The following is a 13,949-nucleotide window of genomic DNA, read 5'->3' as shown; positions in this document are numbered from 1 at the left end:
CGGGGCGGGGCGGGGCGGGGCGGGGCAGGGCCGCGGGTTGGCTGCCCCCGGCCCGGCTCGGCGCGGCCCGGTCCCCGCGCCCGGCAGCCGCGCCCCCGGCCCGAAATAGCGCGGGGCGGGGCGGGGGCGGGTCGGCACCGCCATGGCGAGGTGAGCACGGCCGGACGGGACTGGTAGCGCCCGGAACCTATGCACGGCGCCCGGTGCCCGGCTGAGGCACCACGGGACAGGAGCCTCCGACCTGGAGCGGCGGGGAACGGCGCCGGGCCAGGCAGAGGGGAGCGGACACAGGCCGGCCGGGCCCCGCCGACTGCCCGGCCAAGGGCGTGAGGGGCGGGAGAGGGGAGCGTCCCGGGGCCAGTGTGCACTGCCCACCGCCCCGCCAGCACCCTCCCGGCTCCCGCCGCCAGTCCCGGGGCTCGGCCCCAGGCAGAGCCCGTGTCCGGGGCCTCTCCCTCGCCCCCGCCCGCCGTGCCCCGCGCGGGCCCTGCTGAGCACTGCTGGGCACCGGGGAAATGCCCCGCTGGTGATTCCCGCTGGTCTGCTCTTCCCCAAGGCAACCTGCAAAGACTCTGTGGTACGACCGGCCGCGGTACGTGTACCTGGAGTTCTGTGTCGAGGACAGCACGGACGTGAAGGTCGTCATCGAGGACCAGCGGTTGGTGTTCAGGTGAGCTACCACTGCCCTAACGACCGACATGGCCCTGCTCTGGGGGTGTTTCAGAGGGCGAGGAGGACTCCGTGAGAGGGGAGCACGCATGGCCACAGCTCTCTCCTAAGCCAGGTTGTTACGATGTTTTGGCAGTTGCAAAAATGCAGACGGTGTGGAGTTCTACAACGAGATCAACCTGTATGCCAGGGTCAACTCCAAGGTGAGGTTTCCCGCCAACAAACAGTTCTTCGACAGCCTCTGTCAGCATCAGAGTCAGGGCCAATCTGTGCAGTCTTGAGCAACACTGCTTAGCATTGGATGCTGTCATCCTGAGAACTTCAGTGGGGTGAGCCTGAGAGCCCTGACCCTGGGGCTGATACTCGCGGTGCTGTCTTGAGCCAGAAACAACCTGTCTCTGTGGGTCTGTGTCCCTCACAGCCTGTGCAGGGCTGAGCTTTAACCCTGTGCAGAGAGGAACCTGGCAGACACTGAGGCACCCCTGATCTCTTGGCAGGACTCACGGGAGAAGCGCTCTGACCGCTCCATCACGTGCTTTATGAGGAAGTGGAAGGAGAAAGTGGCCTGGCCACGCATCACCAAGGAGAACATCAAGGTGTGTGTGGTACCTGGCAGCCAGGACCAGCCTCAGCACGTGTGCTATGCCCACTCAGCTCCTCGTGGCTCCTAGGAACCAACCTGCCCCCAGGACAGACACAGAGGCTCCCACAGGGGACCCCAAGACAGAGCTCCCAAAAAAGCCCAACCTGATAATCACCTCTAGTCACAGACTTCTGCCCTCCAGGAAGGATGTGGCACCCCTTTTCCTGGACACACTCAGGATCAGGACCAGTGCCTGCAGGCAAAGGGACACTGCTGCTTCCTGCCCCTCCCCAGTCTGACAAGGCCCCTCGCCTTATGCAGGAGCTGCCCCTGGGCTGTGTGTCCCCGCGGTGCTGCTCCCCCCCTCAGGGGATGCTGTCTGTGCCCACAGCCAGCCTGGCTCTCCGTGGACTTTGACAACTGGCGAGACTGGGAAGGGGACGAGGAGGTGGAGAGGGCCATGGTGGAACAGTACGCAGAGGTGAGCTGGGCCACCGGCCTCAGGATCCTGGGACACATTGTGTGGGTGCTTGGGATGGGGGGACACCAGCCATTTGGGGATCCAGCCATTTGTTTCCCATCCAGATGCTGGAGAAGGTGACAGACAAAGGCCCCCCACCAGCCATGGATGACCTGGATGTAAGTACCACCACCCAGCTGCTTCCTGATGCCCTGCCGAGCACAGCCCAGCCTCAGCCTTCCGCCGGCTCCGGGACACCGGCAGCAACTCCTGCTGCACCCCTCGGGCAGCCGATCCTGGAGCCAGCGTGGAAACGCTCCCCGGGACAACTGGCTGGTGCCACCTGCTGCGACCGGGGCTGGCCCGGTCTCGGCCCAGTCCCTGGCACCTCGCTCCTCCCTCCCGCAGGATGACTGAAGCCCAGGCCCCCGGGGACACGCACCGAGGAGCAGCGCGGGCAGGGTTCTCCGAGGAAGCGGGGCTGCCTCAGCTCGTGCCTCGCCGCGAGCAGCGCTCCCGACCCTGGGCGGCGGAAGCGCTCCGGTCTCCCGTACGCGGTTACTCGCGCGGGGCACGGGGCAATAAACGTGAACTGCCGCAGCCGTGTGCCGTGCGCTCGGGTCGCCGCCGCGCCGGGCGCTCGGGAGCCGTCACCGCCGGCGGGAGCGCGCCCGCGCGTCACCGTGCAGGCTCCGCCCGCTCGCGGCACGGCGGCCGCCGCTGCCAGGCCCTGTCCGCCCGCGGCCGCTGTCGCCGCCAGTCTCGCGTCGCTTCTGCCGAACGGTCGCGATGGTGTTCCGGTGCCAGCGGGACAGCTGGGCCCGGCAGGTAGCGTGGGGCCGGGGCCGGGGCGTGGGGCAGGCCCGGGCGGGCCCTCACGGCGCCACCGTCTCTGTCTCAGTTCACCACCAGGGTGGTGTCGTGCCGGGCGGCCGAGCTGCGGCCCGAGGGCGGCGGGGAGCCGGTGCGCGGGTTCCAGGTGGTGCTGGAGGACACCATCCTCTTCCCCGAGGGCGGCGGGCAGGTACGGGCAGGGACGGGCCGGGCCGGGCGGGGGCCGGGCCGGGGCCGGCGGCACTGACGTCCCGTGTCCCGCAGCCGGATGATCGCGGGCCTCATCGGGGACGTGCCGGTGCTGCGCGTGACCCGGCGGGGCCCCGAGGCCGTGCATTTCGTGCCGGCCGCGCTGGAACCGGGCGCTGAAGTGCTGCTGTCGCTGGACTGGGAGCGCCGCTTCGACCACATGCAGCAGCATTCAGGTCCGTGCCGATACTGAGGGGCTCCCGGGAACACCCCGCGGTGGGTGCCGGCGGTGCGGCCTTGGGCGGGGGGTGCGGTCCCCACCCTGGTCAGGGTAGGGTGAAACCTACCTGTGTTCTGTGTGCACAGTCTGTTCCTGGGGCTGCTGGAGGCAGCAGGTGCCCCTCTGCAAGCTCTCCTTGGTTTGTAAACAAACCTACCGAAAACAGGTTTGGAAGGGAAAGTTCAACCTGCCTTGCAGCCCCCAGCGTGTGCTGTAGTGCTGCCTGGACCCGAGGCCCATGAGGCCAGAGCTGTCTCCTCGCTGTTCTTGAGCACTGGCAGGAGCCCCATAGCATCCAGCACTCGCCTGTTGTGGAGAATGTCAACAGCAAAGACACAGCCTGACTGAAAATAGCAGTGGCACTCAGAGCTAGTGCTTGCACGTCTCTTTCCAGGACAGCATCTCATCAGTGCCATTGCAGAACAGATGTTTGGATTCAAGACGACTTCATGGTGAGCAGGATAAAGGTTCCTTTTGACCCCAGTGTTTTCTTGTTTGGCACATGCCACCATGCTTCCTTGCACAAAGCCTGAACACTGAAACACCAAAAGCAATTTGGACATTTCACTTGAGCTCAGATGTCACAGGAGAGGTGACTGACCTGGAGAGAAGCTGTACAAAATGTTTGCTCTGTCTTGTCCTCCTCAAGTGTTTGGTTTCCATCTGGTGCTTTGAACATAACAGGGAGAAGAGGGAAATCTGTTTTGTTTCAGTCACCACATTCCCACCAGTGGGATGCACAAAGGGACCTCCCAGCTGGTCTCAGCTACAGCAGCAGATGTTCTTCCCTGGTGCAGGGAGCTGGGCCATCAGCGAAGTGTCATTGAGCTGGACACCCCCTTGGTGACAGCAGACCAGGTCACAGCCCTAGAGAAGAGCGTGAACGAGAAAATCCGGGACAGGGTCCCTGTAACAGTGAGGGAACTGGCTGCAGATGACCCTGAAGTTGAAACAGTGAGTGGTGGGAGAGAGCTGATGGTATTCGTGGGACGGGAATGACTGAGCACAAATGTCCCTGTGTTTGTCACTGTTCTCCTCTGCCAGGTGAGGAGCCGAGGGCTGCCCGATGACCACGTAGGGCCAGTGCGTGTTGTGGACATCAAAGGCATTGACTCCAACCTGTGCTGTGGGACTCATGTCTCCAACCTGAGTGACCTCCAGGTGTGTAGCTGCAGGTGGGCTGCCTCTGGGAGCCACACTCCACACAGAACACAGCCAAAGTCCCTGGGATCCACAGGCTGCTCAAGACTGTCCTGATGGGGAAGGGGGTGGCAGCAGCCCCAGGCTGAGGGAGCCCCAGGCTGAGGGAGCCCCAGGCTGAGGGAGTCCCAGGAGGGTCACACACAGGCTGGCAGCCTCAGGCTCTTTTGTTTCCTTGTAGCAGAACTCAGCCCTGTGTGCATCAGTGATGTTCTTGCACTGCCAGGGCTGTTGGCATGTTCCCTCTGCTTAAAGTTCTGATATTTTTGAGTGCTCATCATGGATGAGAAATCTTCTGTGCAGGGAAATGGCAATAAAATTCTAGGCCTGCCTTTAAGTATTTGTGCCTTCTCAGTCATTGGTTGGAGTCTGTTTCCCAGCAGAGACATCCAGATGCCCTGTAGAGTACATCTCATGGCTAGAGAATTGCATAAATTCCACTGTAGCACCATACTTTGTTTTTGGTATGTTGACTTCATGGTTGATTTTCATCAATTTATTTTCACTGGCAGAGAGTCAATATTCACCACAAGACATAATCTGGCAGGAACTGGCCACCCGTGTGTATTACCAAAATGCTGTTCTGACCAGGTTGATTTTCTTTTTAAGGTTATTAAACTCCTTGGCGTGGAAAAAGGGAAAAAGAACAAAACCAACTTGGTTTTCTTGGCGGGAAACAGAGTGCTGAAGTCAATCGAGCAAAGTCACAATACTGAGAAGGCTCTAACCTCCCTGCTCAAGTAATACCCTTTCCACTTCTGTTATTTCGTCTTCACTCTTTGCTCCTCTAAGAAATCCTTCCTTTGTCCTTCCCAGCAGTGATCCAAAGTCTCCCATTTCTTTCAGAAATGGACCGGGTGAGCATGTAGAGGCTGTGAGGAGACTGCAGAGCTCTGTGAAACTGCTCCAGAAGGTACAAGAATGGCTGGGAAAAGTGGGTTGTCACTATTTCCTGTAGACCTGAGCTTTAGTTTTGGTAACTGGGAATCAAGTCGTAGGCTTCCGTTTTTGTGGCTATTATGAAAAGTGCTCAAACCTCTGGGAACACAACTGTGTTCACACTGACTTCTCCAGCTGCAGTACAGTTCATTTGCTTTTCTTTCAGAATAACCTGAACCTGCTTAGAGACATTGCTGTTTTGATAGCCCGGGACTTCAAGAGCAAACCTGCTCCAAGGCAGCTGTTTGTACTGCACAGGTATGGGGGAGCTCAGGGAAAGAGGGGCCAACAGCATCCCACACATTTTATGTGTGGATCTCTCACACCTGTTCAGCTTGTTTTCTCAGTGAAATAAGTAGAATATTAAACTGCCTCAGCCTGCTGCAAAGTTGCCTAATTAAAGGAATCTGTTTGTTAATTCAGTCACTGAATTCTTCTGGTTTTGTAGCTGAGAAATTACTGTGTCCATCTAATATCCTCTGCACTTGATATTTTCAAATAAAACCAGGGAGCTCTATTTCTTAAAGACAACACTTAAATAATTCCTAACATGTCCACAGGAGTGCTCAGCAAGTACTTACATATATAGACAAATAAGAGCAAGACACCAAAATCCCTGGTCAGGCATTTGGGTTCTGATTGAGGTTTTGTACTCTAGAGGGAGTTTTTGCTTCCTTCTGAAGTATTTTTTTATCCCTCCATACAGGAAAGAGGGTGATTCTGAATTTATGAACATCATCGCTAATGAGATTGGGACAGAGGTGAGTTGCTGATGAAGACTAAACTGACACCACTGGTTTTTCACCCCAGTTATGCATGGACAGAGGCTGGACAGGCTGCTGTTCCTGCCACAGTCATGAGCTGCAGATCTGGTTCCTTTGACAGGTACCTGAGGTTACCTGTCCCCAGCAACCTCAGTCTGTAGGGCAATCACCAGCAGTGAGAATTCAGAGCACTGGGGAAGAACCTTATCCCCCAGGAGCGCTCATTGGCTGAAATAGGTTAGGATAGGATTAAGTAGATGTAGAATAGAAAGAAGAGAAGGTTTCAGTCACAATCAGCTAGTTCAACTGCCAGCTGTATCCTTTAAACTTGGGATACCCTGGTACTTCCCTGTCCCAACAGCACATGACTGAGCACAAAAGGTTCAGTTGCCACTTCCCTTTTACTTTTTTCAAGCAATCTCAGTCCAGTAATGCGCGCAGACTTTTGAACTGTCAGTTTGCTGTGGCCAGTGTTTGTCCTCTTCTTGGATGAGGAGGGCACTGATTTATCTGGAGCAAGGCCCATCTCTGTCCACAGGAAACCCTGCTATTCCTGACTGTGGGAGATGAAAAAGAAGCAGGACTCTTCCTTCTAGCTGGACCTGTTGAAGCAGTTGAAAATTTAGGTCCCAGGTAACATGTTTTGTGATTTGTTTAACATGAGTAAGAATTCTGATGTTGCAGACTGAGCAGCTGCACAGTGTGATCCAGGCATGGATCCGTGTTTGCTGCCTGGAGCAGGTTGGGCTTCAGCCTGTGGTGTTGTTGCTGCAGGGTGGCAGAACTGCTGGGTGGGAAAGGAGCTGGGAAGCGCGGCCGCTTCCAGGGCAAGGCAGCCAAGATGAGCCGTCGAGGAGAAGTGCAAGCTCTGCTCCAGGAGTTCATTAGCCATCAAAACCCTGAAGCATAAGAAACAATTCTCAAAGTAGGTTTGTCTTCCCTTTGTTTGCATAGGCTCCACTAACTTCTCTACCAGAGAATAAAGACCTGAACCCAAGAGCTGGTGTGCACATGCTCTGCACGGGCTGGTTTGGTGCTCACGGAAACGGGGAGGGGATCTGCCATGGACGCTTTGCTGCAAGGGCTCATTTCTCAAGACAGATGGTACAGGGATTAACGTAGTCCTTAGTTAACCGCTCTGTAGGGTTCCTAAACCCAGAAGGGGCCTCCCGCTGGCAATACATTGGGGCGTTTTGCTTTGCACCAGTTGCTGAGGAGGAGCTGCTTGGCACGAGCACTCAAGCAAGAGGCAACTGGTCCTCCCAGAAACCTTGGGCTGGGCAGGGAGCAGCTGGGAGGGAGAGCAGGTGTCCCACAGGCAGGAGATCATTCCCCACCATGTACCAAGTCTTTTCCCTTGGTGGGGCACAGTTGTTACTGGCCGTTTTCTGACCATCGGTAGTGTCTCAGGCTGATGCAGCTGTAAATTCCCTCGGGATCAGGCTGTTCCCAGTGTTCCCTCAGCTCACCTTTCCTGCCCAGGCAGGTCCTGGAGCTGCTGCAGTCTCCTCTGGAGGAACTAAAGTGTGCTGTGGAGCCACAACAGGGCACCCCAGGTAATTTGAGAATTTACCCTTCCCCTTCTTGCTAGAAATGGCATGACGGGTTTACTCCAGATGTTAGTAATAAACAGAGAAATAGAATAAAAGAAACCTCCATCCTAAGGAAGTTTATCTGTCATGAACAAGGGGATGGAGCAGCCCCAGCAGATTGTGTTCCTGCCCATGGCTGCTGTGACTGCTGCATACCCACAGCCTGTGGCTGAGCTGTTGGGATGGCGTCAGAAGACAGGGAGCACCACTGAGGCCTGGAACTGGGTGTGGGGTCAGTGCTGCAGGGGCTGGTGCTTTGGGAGCGATCCTGCACATGCACACAGAGGGTCTGGCAGGAAGAAAGTATCTGCACCTCCCTGTCTATTTTTGGCTCTCTCAGACTGAGTGAGGATGTTTACTGAGAGCGTTCATAGCCAGGCTGTACAGCCTGCACAGCTTGGAAGGCAGCAGGCTGAGCCCACAGGACTTCTGCTGCCGAGTGAGCACTGGGCCGAGGCAGGGGCTGGGAGACTGAGGTGGCAGAGGCCTGACCCAAACCCCACAGCACAGCTAAATGCCAGCTCTGTCCCCAACACCCTGGGGGCTCAGCACAGCCCCAGCTGAGCCAGTTGGTCCCAGAGCTGAGCTTGTTTCTGTAAGCAGCGAGGTGACACAAGTTTGTCCCTGTTCCTGACACAAGGTACACCCAGAATACTTGGATGAACAGCACAAAAAACAGCTCATTGCCCCCACTGTGCTGTCAGTGTTCAGCTGCACCTCAGGACAAAAGGTAAAGAACCAGGGCACCAGGCTGTGCCCTTCCCAGTGGCTTGAATGTGTCTTGAAGGTGTTGAGGGTCTTCAGCACCCAGGAGAAATGTCCTTCCTCTACCATCTGCAGGCCATGCCACAGCCCTGCACCCAGGAGCTCATCCCTCATCCCATGGTGCTGGCCAGCGGGACACAGACTCACCAGCTCAACAACCTTCAGCTTTAATAAAATACCTCCTGTGCACAAGCACACCCCCCTGTCATGTGTGCAGAGATGCAGGTTCAGTTTGTACACACATGGGCATCCGTGCCTCCCACGCCGCGTCACACAGGGGCGAATACCGACCGTCCCAGGGCTGGGGGGGTCCCCACACTGGCACTTTATCTCCATGTCATAGTGTCTGCCCATTCCTGTCACAGAGCTGCCTCTTCAGCAGACCCCAGACACGCAGAGGTGAAAACCCTTCTCCCAGTCCCCAGTGGGACTGGTGCCGTCCCCGGTCCTGCAGTGCGGAGGTGGCATTGTCCCCACGAGCTGCAAGGAAGTGCAGGACCTCCCGCTGCTGCTGCTGCTGAGTCCTGGGCAGGTGATCCCCACCTGTGGGTGCGGGAGGGACAGCAGGGGAGTCGTGGGCATGCAGGGCTCTCCGTGCCCTCAGCCAGCCACAGACCGGTGTGACTGACACTGTGGGTCCGTGTTGTGGGAGCCACCCAGCACCACTGGCCCGGCCTCCATGGCCCGCTCCCAGGGCAGGGTCAGCCTGTGCGGATTCAGCGGGAAGCAAACAGTGGCTGAGGCGCACCCAGGGCCTGGTAGCTGCCCCTGAGCCCAGGGCCGGGGTGTCTGCCTGCCTTAGGCAGCCTTTTTGTCCTGCGTGGCCAAGAGCTGGGAGAGGCAGTAGGGGATGAGGCTGACAGTAGCCAGCGGCACAGCTGCACTCTTGCAGAAGGAGAGGGCGTAGAAGAGCAGCTGCATGTGGGAGGGTGGCTTGAAGGCATCGAAGATGTGGAGGATGAGGAGGGAGACAGCGATGCAGCCCAGGCGGAAGGGCAGCTGCTGGCCCTGCTTTAACTGGCAGCTCTCCTGGTACATGTGGGAGTTGAGGGCCAGCCCCAGCCCGAAGAGGATGCCCAGGTTACGGAGGAGGCTGGCAAAGGGAGTGGTGTCAATGTGGACCCACTCAGGGTGGCTGCACCACTTCTGCGCCTTCTCCAGCGTCCAGAGCAGGTCCACGCCGAACGTCCAGAGCAGCAGGTAGAAACCCAGGGTGAAGCTGAAGAGGAACAAGGTGATGCCCAGGTACCGACGGAAGCTGGCATTGTAGATGCAGCGGACATGATGGAAGGTCTTGGCCACGGCCATCCCTGCCGGTAACAAGGTGGGAGCATTGGTCAGAGCTGCAGGTGTTGCAGCCCAGCACAATGGTGCTGCAGGGAAAGGGATGGGGGGTCCGATACACTCACCTGAGAAAACCCCTGCAATCACCTGGTGGGGGAAGTGAGCAGCAATGAAGATTCGGGACACGCAGACGCAGCCCTGAACTGCCCAGAACCCCATCCAAAGCACTGTCCACAGCACCCTGTGAGGGACAGGTGGCCCTGTCAGTGCCAGGGCCAGCTTGCCCTGCCCATGGCACTGCCATCACCTACTCCAACCAATGCCTGGCTACCTGCTGAGCCTGTCCTCATGCAGACCCTACCCGAGGTGCCTCAACCCAGCTGTCAGTCCACAGCTTTGTGCCTTGATGGGCTTGGCTGTGCCTCTCAGTGCTGGAGCTGCCTCTGCCTAGCACAGGTGGTTTTGGCACACAGCTTACCAGTATCTGAGTGTCCTTGACTGCTTCTTTCCCTCAGCAGCAGAGAGGAGGGCCGTCACCATGACGTAGTACACGCCTGCTGCACCCATGGCATGGCCAGATGGGCTTCCTGGGCAAGAAGAGAGACCCAGGTCAGACTCTGCATGGGCCAGAGCCAAGCACAGGCAGGGGTTTGCACTGAACCACCACAGCTGCACCAAGGGTCAAGGTCTGCTCTTCGCAGGGGCTGCCCTGCCTCCTTCCACTGCAGGCACAGGCAGTGTCCCCAGGAGCACAGCAGTAGTGGCCCTCTCTCCAGAGCTGTCCAGGGGCATGTGCCGCCTGCAGGCTGCCAGCCACAGCCCTGGCCAGGCCATCACCTCCCTCCTTGTGTGTGCAGGTCAACCTGCTGGGGCTGGGGGACCCTACCAGTGCTTGGGGAACCCTACCAGGGCCAGTCTCACAGGTGAGCGGGAACTGCTGGATCTCTGGTGCAGAGTTGTTGCCGTAATAGTCTGTGTCAAGGACCCACCAGTATGGTCTCTCCCCAAAGAGGATCCTGAAAAGAAAAGAGAAGGGATCTGGGGAGGTCCTGGGCACAGCTGCAACTTTAGATCTGTGCTGGGAGATGGAAGAAGCAAAGGACCCACAAGTGGTCCAGGGCATCCTGACAGACACAGCAGCCAGCTGATTGCTTGGTTCTGACAGCTGGCACTGCCTGTCCATGTTCTCATCCCCAGCCCTGAGGGGGAAGAGCAAGAACTTCCTGGAAGCAAGTCAATGTGACCTCCTGTGGTGAGGGGCTCTGTGAAGATCCCTCCAGGCAGCACCACAGCCCTGGCTGATGGGAAGCTCTGTTTGCAGGAAGCTCCATCTCTCTGCTTGGCACTGGGAAGAGGGGAGCTGTCACTGCATGGCTTGGGAAGGAGTGACTGTTGTCACTGCCCAGCTGGGGCTGAACTCTGGTCTTTCTTCTACTCCAGCACTGGGGCCGAGAGCACCCATCTGGCCCTCACCAGTCCAGGTGTGCCAACACACTCGGTGGGAGTGTTGGCTCAGGGCCACTCACCACTTGAAGACGAGGTTGAGCCAGTCTCCGATTACAGCCACCCAGATGAGCCTGATGCCCACCGCTTCACTGAAGTGGAACCAGATGGGGAAGAGGACAAAAAAAGCATTCCTGAGATCAGCGGCATAAGAGATGAAGAGGAACCAGTCCTGGGAGCCCTGGAAGCGCTGCTGCAGCCAGTGCGTTGTCCGGATGCCCGCGTCATGCAGGAGGTTCATGTTGGCCTCCATCCTGCCCTGCTGCCGCTGCCCTCAGCGTGGCTCTGGCTGTCCTGTACTCCACTGTGCCACTGGGGTTTTATACTCTGCAGGGTCTTGTTTGCGGCGGCCAGGTCGCCGTCCCAGCACTGATCTTTGGACCCAAAACCACTCTTTCCAAAGGTACATCACCAGGAGGTTGTAACAAACATGTTTGGAACAACTTACGTAAAAGGGGAAAACAGGCTTTGAGGGCACGTGAAGTGCAGGTGCTCCAGCCCCAGCCCCATCCCCTGCCCAGCCCCATCCCCTCGCTCGGGGGGACCCTGCAGCCCTGGCTCCTCCGGCTATCCAACACCACAGTTCAGCTGCTCCGACTGAACCGCAGCCTTTGCTCCGTTATCCCACGCTCTGTGTGACAGTCCTGCAGAGCTGCCATGTCCAGGGCTGACAATTGCTCTCATCTCTCTGCCATCCCCCCATGAACCACCACTGCAGCATGGCAAGGATGCCCAGGAGCGTGGAGCAGGTGCGTGGAGCAGAGGGCAGACTGCCCACCGCCCTCCTCCTTTTCCAGGCTAATTTAACCAGGACTTCGCATAATGGGAAACTTTCAAAGCCATTCCTGGAGGTCCCTGCAGTGCCAGACAGCCAGGCCTGGGATGCTCCTGGCTGCCAGGCATGTTCTTCTGATCTCTAGTATGGGGCTAAAGGACCGTTGCAAATAGGGACAGCATTTCTCCTCCCAGCACCACACCTCCTGCGCCATCAGACCCAGGCTGCAGGGACAGAGCCGAACACCCCATTCATCCTGCGGTGCCCATGGCTGTCCCCTCAACCCCAGCCACACTCTGCTGTCCCTGGTAGCAGTGCTGGCACCACAGCTTTATCATCCACAACTGCAAAGACACACAGCCCTGTGGCAGCAGCACAGGGTGCCCAGACAGCACCCACCGCAGCTGAACAGGCAGCAAGGCGTTAATGATCAACAGCCAGTGAAATGCATCACTTATCTCCCTCCTGAGAAAACCCAGGTCAACATCCTTGAACCACTGCCCTGTGCTGTTTGCCTCTGTGGGAACTGTGTCCAGTACTGAGTCCTGCTCACAAACAGCAGGAGCTCCAGGCCCCATCCTGCCCCTCTGCCCGTGCAGAGCCCAGGGAGCCACGGGGTCTGACAGGTGAAACACTGGCAAACCTTGCTCCCTGGGATATGGGCATGGATGGCCTGTGAGAGAAGCAGGCAAAGGCCACAGACTCAGCCCACAGGCACATCCTATCCAGCCTGGCCTTGCTGCACCCAAGGCAGATGGTCGCAGACCCTGGACTGAGCTCCTGACCTACAAAACATCCCAACAAAACAGAAGTTTGCACAGAAATGGAATTACTCTTGCAAAACAAATTCCCTGACAGCTCATTCCAGGGTCGTCAACTGAGAGTGGCTTTGGCCAGCGTGAAGGAATGCAGCAGACTTGGCTTCCGTTCCAAAAATATTTTGAAACCATCAGCAATAAATCCTTCACAGGAGATTTCACAGCAGAAAACGGGGCAAAAGGTGTTGGGGGATGGGGACTAGCACTCCAGTCCCCTTGGAAAAAGTCACTGCAGGAAAACTGGGGCCATAGTGGGGAGTGGGCAGGAAGCAGGATGGAAGCAGTCACCTCCTCCCTCCCAGCACAGAGGACAGAGTGGCTTGGACCAGTACTCCCCTGTGCAGTGCCAGGTGCACATGCCACAGGTCAGGACTGTGCCAGAGCTGCCAGGGTCCACACGGTCCCAGTGTCACTCCATCCCTGCCCTGTGGATAAATCCCTGGCCCCAAAGTCACTGTGTGGACCTGGGGCAGGGCAGGGCAGATGGAGCTGCCTGGGCACTGCAGGGTTCTGCGTCCTGGCCAGTCTGACAATTGCTTGGGGTCCAGCTCATCCCCTGCACCAAACAGCCCTGGCAGCAGCATGGGAGGGGATGTGCTCTGTAAACTGGCTGGCTGGCTTTCCCAGGCAAGGAATGGGGCCAGGCTGGGGGAGCCTGATTTCTGCCCTGGGTCTGTGCACACCGAGCCCAGGACCAGCTGGCAGCCCAGGAGCCGTGTGACTGCAGTGGCAGCAGCTGGCTCTGGGTGTCCCCGTGATTCCCAAGGTTCCAGATGCAGCTATGGCAGGTGCCAGTGTTTGGTCCAGAATGTTCCCAGATGGCCTCAAGGTGCAGGCTGGGCTGTGGCAGTGTTCTGGTCACTGCATCAGCACACGAGCAGAGTCCAGGCGGCACCACACACACGTGGGCACGTGGCTGTGGGCAGGGAGCTGGCTGGCCACAACCTTCCTCTCGCACAAGGCCTGAGAGAAGCCTCTGGGCACAGCCCCTGCTGTCACCCCAGGGCACCCAGGGACCACTGCAGCCTCACACTGAGCCGTGGCCTTATTTTCCCCCTCCTCCCACCCCCACTCCCCTGTGCTGCAGCAAGCTGAGCTGGCTCCCAGGGGAACAGACCACAGCCATTAGGGCTTCTCGAGCCCCTCACACCATGGTTCTGGACAGACCCATCCACTACAGCAAGGGGTCAGAGGGGATGGATACCCACCATGCCCCCAGGGACACCTTGGTGAGTGCTTAGCACCTGCAGCCGTGTGCCAGGGATGGCACTGGCCTCACCAAGCTTCTTGGTGT

At 58.2% G+C, this 13,949-nt stretch overlaps 3 protein-coding genes across 4 annotated transcripts; 2 read left to right on the top strand and 1 right to left on the bottom strand.

The window, feature by feature from the left end:
* Positions 1–15: 15 nt before the first annotated feature.
* Positions 16–2,312, top strand: PTGES3L (prostaglandin E synthase 3 like). 2 transcript variants are annotated; one of them, XM_039565698.1, is made up of 7 exons: positions 16–150; positions 557–670; positions 806–872; positions 1,167–1,265; positions 1,644–1,733; positions 1,838–1,891; positions 2,121–2,312. In XM_039565698.1, the coding sequence occupies exons 1-7, from the start codon at positions 143–145 to the stop codon at positions 2,127–2,129; spliced, it is 441 nt and encodes a 146-aa protein (XP_039421632.1). In that variant the 5' UTR covers positions 16–142; the 3' UTR covers positions 2,130–2,312. The 2 variants fall into 2 exon arrangements, 1 of the variants encoding a protein (XP_039421632.1); XR_005603677.1 differs by lacking the exon at positions 2,121–2,312 and having other exon boundaries at positions 65–150; positions 1,574–1,733.
* An 88-nt stretch (positions 2,313–2,400) lies between these two features.
* LOC104697825 (alanyl-tRNA editing protein Aarsd1-like) lies at positions 2,401–6,917 on the top strand. Its single transcript, XM_039565679.1, is given in 13 exon segments — positions 2,401–2,540; positions 2,614–2,736; positions 2,811–2,822; positions 2,824–2,971; positions 3,410–3,467; positions 3,813–3,969; positions 4,060–4,176; positions 4,825–4,955; positions 5,062–5,128; positions 5,321–5,412; positions 5,861–5,915; positions 6,457–6,551; positions 6,693–6,917. Coding segments are annotated over 13 exon segments (1,230 nt in total). The 5' UTR covers positions 2,401–2,501; the 3' UTR covers positions 6,829–6,917.
* Positions 6,918–8,425: 1,508 nt separating this feature from the next.
* Positions 8,426–11,374, bottom strand: G6PC1 (glucose-6-phosphatase catalytic subunit 1). The gene is made up of 5 exons (XM_010412799.2): positions 11,086–11,374; positions 10,466–10,575; positions 10,038–10,146; positions 9,685–9,800; positions 8,426–9,585 (listed from the first exon to the last, which is right to left on the bottom strand). The coding sequence occupies exons 1-5, from the start codon at positions 11,313–11,315 to the stop codon at positions 9,074–9,076; spliced, it is 1,077 nt and encodes a 358-aa protein (XP_010411101.1). The 5' UTR covers positions 11,316–11,374; the 3' UTR covers positions 8,426–9,073.
* Between the last annotated feature and the right edge of the window lie 2,575 nt (positions 11,375–13,949).

The sequence above is a fragment of the Corvus cornix genome, chromosome 27, assembly GCF_000738735.6.
Source record: "Corvus cornix cornix isolate S_Up_H32 chromosome 27, ASM73873v5, whole genome shotgun sequence".
In the NCBI taxonomy this organism is placed as follows: Eukaryota; Metazoa; Chordata; class Aves; order Passeriformes; family Corvidae; genus Corvus; species Corvus cornix.
This window is presented reverse-complemented; position numbering and strand designations above follow the sequence as displayed.